This window comes from Otolemur garnettii, unplaced genomic scaffold (assembly GCF_000181295.1).
Source record: "Otolemur garnettii isolate 467f Iridium unplaced genomic scaffold, OtoGar3 scaffold00016, whole genome shotgun sequence".
Classification (NCBI taxonomy): Eukaryota; Metazoa; Chordata; class Mammalia; order Primates; family Galagidae; genus Otolemur; species Otolemur garnettii.
This window is the reverse complement of record NW_003852411.1, coordinates 11,201,660-11,211,777: the sequence shown is the minus strand read 5'-3', so window position 1 is coordinate 11,211,777 and position 10,118 is coordinate 11,201,660. Positions and strand designations below refer to the sequence as shown.

The 10,118-nt window shown below is 49.0% G+C and overlaps 1 protein-coding gene across 2 annotated transcripts; it reads right to left on the bottom strand.

Moving 5' to 3' along the window:
* Nucleotides 1-238: 238 nt before the first annotated feature.
* Nucleotides 239-4,629, bottom strand: RGS16 (regulator of G protein signaling 16). Of its 2 annotated transcripts, none has more exons than XM_003785646.2 (5): nt 4,435-4,629; nt 3,509-3,619; nt 2,714-2,778; nt 2,258-2,424; nt 239-570 (listed from the first exon to the last, which is right to left on the bottom strand). In XM_003785646.2, exons 1-5 carry the CDS (start codon nt 4,476-4,478, stop codon nt 349-351), a joined length of 609 nt encoding a protein of 202 aa, XP_003785694.1. In that variant the 5' UTR covers nt 4,479-4,629; the 3' UTR covers nt 239-348. The 2 variants fall into 2 exon arrangements, with proteins under 2 accessions (XP_003785694.1, XP_012658153.1); XM_012802699.1 differs by having other exon boundaries at nt 2,714-2,775; nt 4,435-4,609.
* Nucleotides 4,630-10,118: the final 5,489 nt, after the last annotated feature.

The window sequence follows — 10,118 nt, the reverse complement described above, 5'->3', positions numbered from 1 at the left end:
GTTTCCCTTTATCCACGTTTCCTATGACAACTTGGAATATTTCCTTCCCCAATGAGGACGAGCTAATTCCTGAGCCCTATTCTCTTCCCCGGAGAGCCCCACACACCCTGTCATCAGCCCTTATCCACAGCTCCTGGGAGTGGGGGACCTTCTTAGGCGCATGGAACTAAGTGCCACAGTATCTGAAGGAGAGGTCGGTGCTTTCCACAGAGGCTCCTGGGATGCCATTTTCCTTCACTGTCCTCTTGCACTTGCTTTGCAAGACCTGCCTCCGACATGGGGGGTAGCCACCAAAGGGATGGGTGACTCAACCTCTCCTCCCGCTGGCTTCCTCGCTGCCACAGAGGCTCAGGTGTGTGAGGGCTCAGCTGGGCTGCTGCCAGACAGCGACACAGAGGCAGCTGAGGCTTGGGCAGCCAGGTCCCGGTAAGCAGGGGACTTCAAGAAGCGTGGATAGGAGTCCTTCTCCATCAGAGTGCGTGTCTTCCCCTGAGCCACATCAAAGCACGTGGCTGTGGCAGCCTGTAGGTTGGTCCTTGTCAGCTCCCGTGTCTCATGGTCTATGTTCACCTGTGGGATGAAGGATGACCACAGGGTGAGGGGAAGAGGCTGGGCAAGTCAGGGGCCCGGCGGACAAGGGAAGGTGGGCCGGCAGGCCAGGCATCGGGAACCTGGGGCATTCTGAGGCCAGTAATTCACTTTGCAGCTCTGGGCCTGTCCCCAGTCTGATCCACTGTCTGTCTTCTAATCTCTCAGAATTCGCATGAGGATATTAAGAATGTATTCAAATCTGACTTTTCACCCTTTCTTTTGGAGCACCATCATCTCTCTCCTGAATTTACACCAGAGCCTCCTAACTGCTCTCTCTGCTTAAGCCTTCTAAAAGCTAAGTCAGGGCTGGACACAGTGGCTCACACCTATAATGCTAGCAGTCTGAGAGGCCAAGGCCAGAGGACTGTTTGAGATCAGGAGTTGGAAACCACCCTGAACAATTGCAAGACTCTATGTCTACCAAAAAAATAAATAAATAAGCCGGGTTGGTGGGGGGCAGCACGTGCCTGTAGTCCCAGTTACTTGGAAGCCTAAGGCAGGAGGATCACTTGAGCCTTGGAGTTTGAGGTTGCAGTGAGCTGTGATGATGCCACAGTGCTGCACTTTAGTAGGAATGACAGAACAAATGAGACTCTTTCTCAAAAAAAAGAAAAGAAAGAAAGAAAGAAACAGAAGACCTCCACTGTCTTCCCAGAGGAAAAGCCAAAGTGCACGCTGGGCCTACACCTGGCCATCTGTCTGACCTCACCTCCTACTCTCTCTTCCCTATGGCCCCACTTGCTGTCCTATGACTATAACAGCCACGCTCTGGCCTTTGCACTTTCTATTTCCTATGTTAGAATGTGCTTCCTTCTGTCAATTCTTTCCTATCTCTCTTTGCTCGATGTCACCACATCAAGCAGCCCACTCCTTTCCTTTTCTAAAAACTAAAGATCTCACCTCCTCCCAGGCCATACCTCTGGGACTCCTGATCTTTCATTTCCTACTTTAGTTTTATCAGACCTTCACCCGGCATATATTTGTTTAATTGGCTATTGGCACCTTCTTCCATTAGAATATAAGTTCCATTATGGTAGGGACTTTGTTTTGTTTACTGCTGTATCTGTGCCTTGAATGTAACTGGTGCTCAATGTATCTTTATGGAATAAGGTGGAATAAATAACAGTGGTCAGAAAATAAAATACAAAGCAAAAGCGAAGGCATGACTCTCATCTCTCCACCAGGTGGCCTTGTTTTTTTTTATCAAATGCAGCTGCCCTGTGGAGCCAGCCAGGAGGAAAGCTGACTGGCAAAAGTGTTCACAGACCATGCCTGCGGCAGGTCAGCCAGGGGACTGAGCCACATTACATAAGGTCCCTGTGATGACCTTGCCTCCCCAGCTGGCAAGTGGGTTGAGCTTCTAAAAAGGAATTAAATTTAAAAAGTGGTTTACAGAAGCCCTAAAACCTGCCAACACATCCTGGCCCATTGTGAATCTGAGGATAACAGTCCCAGGAGCAGCACAGAACCTGGCTTTCCTAGTCTCTGGCCACAGAAGCTCGCTAGCCCTTGTACCAAATAAGGCCATTCTACTTCTAAACCCTGTCCTTCCCCTGCTGACTTCCCACTACCCCTGATTCTCAGTGGGGAAGAATGAGAAGATTCTCAGTGGGGAAGAATTCTCAGGCAGGGTGCGAAGGACTCATGGAACATGCTAGACTCTGACCTCTTTGGGAGCTTCGCTGCAAATGAACTCCTCAAAGATCCGTTGAGCCCGGGAGGTCAGCTTGGTAGCTGATCGGATCTTCTTGAACTCCTCACAGGCCAGCCAGAACTCCAGATTCTCCTCGCTGAACTCTGTCTTCAGGAAAGCATGAAAGGCAGCCACTCCATCTGGGGTTGTGGGGGAGAGAAGAGAAAACAGGTCAGACTGGGGGACAGTAGGAAATAAAAGAAGAAAGGACAGAGATTGCAGTTAATGGCTCTATTTTTAGAACATCATTTTCTTGAACAAGGACCTGCCTTTGTATTCTGAATAGAGGCTGGCACACTAGGAGATCATTATTATTATTATTACTACTACTATTATTTTGCTCACGCTTTCAAGCATCCCTGGGCTGGCTCCAAAGCACATGAGTATACTCGTGCCACCCACAGACAGACACAACAGGATCCTACTCACTTTTACTGTTCAGCAGCAGGTCGAATGACTCTTTCCACCCCAGCACATCTTCAGGGAAATTTCTACTAAAAAAAAAAAAAAAAAAAGTAAGCCAAGATTTTAAAATAAAAAAAAAAATCAACAAACCTAAGCATACCACGAATCCTAGCCAGAACTCTAATAAGTTGCATAATTCACACAGGCTTGCTTGGTGACTCTTGAGGCTAACTCCTCAAACTTATAATCAGCAGTGGTATTTTCTAGTGGACAATTCAGTCCCAGAAACTGAAGCCTAGGACCCTTTGTCCTCAGTCAGTATCTCTAAAGCTGTCCCTTCTCTGTCCAAAAACTGCTTCTATTCCCTTGTCTCTCACAGCTTTGTTTTGTACACATTTCCAGGGAGCCTCAGAAATAGAGATTTCACCTACCCATAACCCCAGAGTCTGGCAAACCTGATGTTCAATATGAAAGGGCTTCTAGACAAGGTGCATGCTAATGGAAGTTGTCACTAATAAAAACTTCAAGTCTTGGACCCTGTCCTAGCCCTGGATTCATATGCAGTGACATTTCCAGATAACAACATTCATGTTCTGTGTGCCATCATCTGTTGGTGGACTTAGAACCCTGGAGTCACCTACTTACTTATGAACCAACCAGCCACAGCAGACCAGCAACATGTCCCCCTAAAATCTCCAGAAGGGGTGGCCGGGGTCACCTAACATGTTTTAGTTTCTCCTTTATTTTCCTTCTCATGACCCCTTTCCTAAATCTGGCTCGCTCCCTTCCAGAAGCTCTGGGCTGGTCAGCACAACTTACCTCTCTTTGCTGTGTTTGCTGCCCCACTCGAACTTGCCAACACTTCCAGTATCAGAGCCCAGCTCTGATTTGTGAAGAAAGATCCCCAGACGTGTCTTGAACTCTTTGGCTCTGAAAGACAAATCGTGAGCATGAACAAATTCTGTTTACTTGGCCAGTGCCAGTGTGAAGTTTATGAGGTCCCAGAAGAACTCCTCTGCCTGGTACCCCAAACTTCCTAGGGCCCAGTTCCTGCTTCTCTCATTAGTAGCATGAACCTCAAAGCAATGACAGTGACATTGAGCTGTGCCTTGGTAGGTCCTACGCTTTGTGAGTTGTCAGTACTGCCTAGATAGGCTTTTTCCTACTGAAATCACACTGATCTGTCTTTGTGCTTATTGATTAGCAGAAGACAAACCAGCATTCTCTAGGTTTGTCAGGAATATTTCTGGAACTGTATGGAAATTGACTCCTGCCTTCTTCTTTACCTTCTCCTTCCCAGCCACCAGTTGCAGTAAGGATGGGAAGCTGTGGGTATCACCCTGGAAAGTGGGTAGGCCCTCACCGGTGGGACCCTAAAAACATCTCCCTGCCTTTCTAGGGGCAGAGGAGACCGTGTAATGAAAACTAAGTGCCTGAGAACTGGGCACACTCAGTTCGGCCCGGCGATGCCCGCATGGTCATCCCGCGCCCGGGTCTCCAGCAGGTCCTTGGGAAAGGCTGTAGTTTGTCAGAGGATGGGGACAGCGGCAAGCCTGGCCCTCTGCGTCCCTTCTCCTTGTTCGTGGCATCTGAACACGTGACATCAAGTTGGCCTCTACCTCTCCACTCAAGTCTCTAGCGCCCATCCCCCTGCCCACCCCAGTCCCCAAACGGGCAGTTCCACCGCCTAATAGTTGGGGGGGACTTGGACTCTTCTTCCCGGCAGCTGGACAAGCTCCTCTTACCTCTCCAGACAGGTAGTAGGGAAGGCGGCAAGGGTGCGGCACATGGCTGCGGGCACAGGGCAGCACGTGGTGGGAAGGATGGTGGCGGGCTCCAGTGGGCTCCGCGAGCTCAAGGAGGCAAGGAACAGCAGTTGCAGGCTCTAGAGATCCGGGTTAGGGTTTGTCAGCCTGCAAGATCCCAGCCGGCGCCGCCGCGGCTTTTATTCCCTCGGAGGGGGCGGCGGGCTGGGCGCTGCTGACCAATCGGAGGAAGGGGCTGGGCGCCTCAAGGGCGGAGGCGGGGCCCGGAGCCCCACGCGGCTCCAGGCCGTCCCCCTCACCCCGCCCCAGCCAACTGTCCCAGCAGGGGGCCTGAGCACGCGGGGCTGCCCCCTCCTCCAGGCTGCAGCCAGCGAGGGCAGAGGGAAGTGGCAGACAAGTGGCGCGGAGACGGGACGTGGACACTCAGTTTAGTAGGAAAAACCCTCCTCCGAGCTCGAGTAAAAGCAGGAAACCAACGCCACGGTGTCAGGAGGGTTTGCGTGGGGGTGATGGGTCTGGGAGGCATACAGGGCGTCGATCATGGAAAAATCTGAGCCCTTTGGGTTCTAAAGACAAGGAGCACAGGGTGCAACCCGGGGAAAACCGCATCATGGTTACACTGACAACTACCGTTTAACTAATGCTCCTACCCGGGTGTACATAGGGCTGAGTAAGGTCCGCATCAGCATCGTGTTCAAGTGAGGAAAACTGAGAGTCACAAAGCTAAAGTCAGCGCGGTGGCTCACGCTGGCTCCCAAGGCAGGAGGACAGCTTGAGCTCAGGAGTTGGAGACCTGCCTGAGCAAGAGACCCCATCTCTACTAAAAATAGAAAAACCAGCTGAGTGTTGTGGCCAGCACCTGTAGTCCCAGCTACACGGAGCCTGAGGCGAGAGGATCTCTACAGCCCAAGATTTTGAGGCTGCTGTGAGCTATAATGACATGGCACTCTACCCAAAGCAACAGAGTGAGACTCTGTCTCAAAAAAAAAATAATAATAATAATAAAAATATGACTAAAAAAATAAGAAAGCTAAAGAGATCTAAGTTGGAAATAGTAGACATTTGGGGGGAGGGGTGACGATTTTACTGTACATAACCTAAGCCTTAGGTAAATAAACTTGCTCAAATATATTCACTTAGTAAATATCGGTGCCAGAATTCCAACAGCAGCATACCTTGCTTTTTTCCCACTGCCCAAAACAAAAGCTAGAATCCCACTGCTTCTGTGGCTGGTTTAAGCAGTTGCTAGCTCAGTGTATCCGTCTCTGAGATAAAGATACCCTGCCTCTCTCCTGGCCTTCCCAGGAAGGTGGTTCCGCCTCCCCCATCCCTTGCTTTCCTTATTTCTAAGAAGAGAACACTGATCCACTTTTTTCATAAGGTTGTTGCAGGGAGTAAGGAAGTCCATTCTTAGTTTGAGTTCCCCAGGAAACAGACTGAGGCAGAGACTGGCATGCAGGAGGTTTACTGGAAATGGAAGGATGCCTTTTTAGACATCCGTGTTTCTCAGCACAGGCCCTTATCCACATGACAAAGTGGCCTGCCTCAACCCCATCAGCAGGACATTTTCCTGGAGGCCTTGGTCAGGCCAGGTGAGGGTCCTTGTCTCACCTGGCGGTGCTCCTGCCCCAAGGCACACTTTTACTGTGCAGCTGCCAGGTGCAGGTGGGGATGTTGTCTGTGAGTTTTTCTCCATTGGGCAGTCTCACCCTCAGTAACACTGTGTGTTGGAGTCTGTCTGGAGATGGTCATGTGACAACAATAATAGTAATTACTCGGAGAATCTCCTCAAACCTTCCCATCCTTTCTGCATCCCTGTGAATAGGCCAGAGGAGGTTTTAAATTTCCGTTTTGCATACCTGCTACCAAACATCCATGCCTGAGGTGGCCTTAGTGAAGTGCACTGGAATTGAAAATGCTGGAAACTGAGCCCTCTCTCCTGATTCCTAAGCTAGTACTTTCTCCTGTTCCATAAAGGAAACAAAGGGATTGATGAGCCAGCGCAGTGCACACAGAAGGGCAAATCTGAGAGCACAGAGCTCCCCGCTCAAGATGAAGAACCCTCTCCTAGTTCAACCTGCCTCTCAGTTGCCATGGTTACCTCTTCAGGTTTCCAGGCAGAAACTTTTTGAAGTTCACGATTTATCCCAAATTCTCTTCCCAGCAGTTTGGTTTTATATTTCCAATTTCAGTAATGCCTGATGACGTGACAGTTACTGTAAATCCAGCAGGTTGAGCTCACTTGTGAATTGCACTGGCTTTGATAAAACCTGACCTCATTTTTGTCCAGCACTCCCACTGCAGCTCTGATCTCTTTAATGGATGGACGAGTTGGGGCACAGCTCTGTGTCCTGGGTCATCTGGAAGCAGCAATCAGGGCAAAGCTCCAGTGAGGATTAAATGTCCCACATGTTCTAGCCACAATGCCTTTCATCTACCTCAGCCCACTGACCCCCAGCACCACCCTTTCCATGGAGGCAGAAGTCCAGACAGGAGTTTTGTCTACTGTAAATGGTTAGGGGAAAAGGAAACCACTGCCTTGATGGCTCATTCAACTCAGAGGATCCTCAGAGTATTCTGGAGCCTCCAAATTCCAACATCAATCTACCTATAAATATTTTATGAGAATTTACTATATTTCAAAACTGGTGGAGAAGCAACAGCTTTGAAAGCTCTTCCCTGGCTTCAGGGACCTTATAATCCAGCTGAGGGAACAGAGCAATTGGGGAAAGGGAGAGGAAACTGCCGTTTGTGGATCAGATGTCAAGGGAAGAGGCTGATCAGAGAGGGTTGGCAGGATGGAAAAAGAAGCAGTGAGAAGGTTTTTAGCGGCCATAGAAGCTGGTGAAGGTTAGATGCAGGACATAGAGGAAAAAGCCTGCTTCAAGACAGAGAGAGAAACAGCTAGGAGACGCTGTAGTTTGGGGGAATGGCAGAGGTGCAGAAAGATTTTGGAATTCCTTAAATACTGGCAGAAGCATTTGGGCTTATGGGGCATGATTGGAGGCCACTTTTAGGCTTAGGGGCATGAAGTTAGCAGGGGTAACAAGTATCTGGATGCAGCTGGATGAGTGAGAATGCAGCAGAAGTAAATCAGTCAGTGGGGTCATTTCCCTGCCAGGTCATGTAGAGATATCCCTGGGCACCCTCTCTTTCTGGGCAGGAGAAGTTGACCCAAATCCAGCCTAGGTGTAGGAAATGACTGCTTTCCCCGATTATCCTTTAGGGCTGTGGGGGCGGCTCACTTTGCTGCTTTATTAGTCCCCTCTGGTTTCTCCTCTTCTTCCCTCCCTCCCTATCAGGCTGGGAGGATGATGCCTGGACTATTCTGTGTGGCATCTGACACTCTAACCATCAGGTCTCACATCCTTCACCTCACACCCTGAATTCCAGCCAAACTCAGCAATTGGCAGGTGTTTGAGCAAACCCCAAGCACGAGATTCTCTTGGCCTGAGGGTCCCTTCCCTCCCAGCACTACGCATTTTTAAATATTTTTCAGTAAAATAATTTTATTTATATGCATTGGGGTATAATTTACAAATAATAAAATGCACGGATCTTAAATGTATAGTTCGATGAGTTTTGACAAATATATACACCCATGTAATCAATACCCAATCACAGTACAGAATACATCACGGCCTTATGCCCCTTCCTGCCAATAACTTCCCTAAAACAGAGACAACCACTAGTCTGAGTTCCAGACCCACAGACTGGTGTTAACTTTTCTTGACTTTTATCTCTAGCTTTGAAATCTAGCTCAAGTACCTTTTCTTCCCTTATACCTCCCCTAAAACACACTACCTATCCCACCCCACCTCCCAGCAGAGCTGACCAGGCCCTTCTTTGAGCCATCCCTGGTACCTTGTTCATTCTTCTATTGTCCTGAACTTGGTCTTAGAACTCATTTGCTGTCTGTTTCCTCTGTGAGCTCCTGGAGGGTGAGGACCATTGTCTTAGTCAGCATGTGAGAAATGTTGATTGAATCCATGGCGCATATTTCAACACAAATAATAAAAGCTAGTATGTATTGAGCACTTAGTATGTGCCGGGCTCTGTTCTGTGTGATTTGGCCTGAAGTGTCTCTTTCAGTTCTCACAATTACACCCATAAGATGGATAATATATTGTTCTCATTTTACACGTTAGTGAATGAGGCAGAGATGGCTTGAGGAGCTTGCCTATGGCCACGAAGCTCATGAGTGGTTGAGGTGGGTTTTGATCTCAGAGAGTCTGACTCCAGAGTCTGTGTTCCAGAGCATACACATGTCAGCTTGCTGTGCGGTATTTCCTAGAACTCATAACTGGCTCACTGTGAGAAAAATGAACCACGTCTTTGGGGAATAATGGCAGGTGATGACAACTCACCCTTCCTTGCCCTGTCATTCTGTTTTCTTGTATCCTCTCCCTGCCTCTCTTCCATACTCACTTCATTCCTCTCTCTCCATTCACTTTTTCCACTTGGTGTCTTTGCCCTTGGCGGTGATTACGTCACTGCCTCTGGATTTTTCTGCTTCTTCACTTCCCAGTCCTGTATGTATTCAGTTCCCCAGGGTGGCTGCGGAGAGCCCCTTTCTCGGCTAAAGTCCCTCAGTTGACATCTGAGCTTTTATTTGTCTTTGGAGGAAAATTCAGAGTTCAGCTGTTGTCCCTGCTACCCTGTGCTTTTCCATCCCTCTTTGCTTGGGGAAGATCCAGGCCCCCACCTGGAAGAGGGCCAGGGTGCAGCTAAGGGAGTCAGCTCTGCAGTTCCCAAAGTCTCTGGGATGTGTTGGACCTTAAGGACCTTTGTCTCTCCCCATCCTCCTGGGACCTGCCTGCTGGTAGATGGTGCCTGATGTTTCTGCTTTCTTGGTCCTTGCATGCTGGCTGACCCTTTCAAAGGCCCAGAGTTTGGTATTTTGTGGCCAGACACATGTGGATTTCTTTGTCTGGCTGTAAGCCCTCGACTCTTTGGGAAGACTCTGCAAATGGCCTAAGTGTTGAGTCAAGGGGAGAATAGGGATTTAGAACAGGAAGGAAGCGTTGTTTTGATCTCGAATTGTGTGTACGTGTGTGTAGGGGCAGGGAACTGAAAGACCCTCAAGAGGAAAGCCTCTGTAAGTAGCTGTTTAAGTCCTAGCCCACCCACTCTCATTTCTGGGGAAAGAGCAAATTGAGCTATCCCTGGTTCCAAAGACACTCAGCATGCTCTCCCAGCTAGAAAGCTGCCTTTAAGATGTGGGTGCTTCTTTGGGCCTAAAATAGCTTTGAGGCACTAAATCATGGTGCCTAACACACTGTCTGGCACAGTATGGGTACTTATGAAATAAAGCATAGGAATGAATGAATGAATCCCACTCTATACATGCTCAGTACCCTTAGAGTTTCACTGTCAACCCCACCACCCCAGAATCCTTAGATTCTAGGTGTTCTGTGTCACACTTCAACCAGATAACATCCTGGAAGTGAATTCCGGACAGGCTGGGTTATGCAGTGAAACGTATTACTGTGCACCCCCCCACCCCCGACATGGCCCTTCTCCTGTGGCTTGTGGAGTCTCCAACACAGAGCAAACTAGAGCAAAGTCAGGGAAGGGTCGAGCAGACATCAGCAGCTCCAGAGCCCAGCTACATATGGAAACAAGGCACAAAACACACACAGTACTTGTGCCAACTGTCCCCC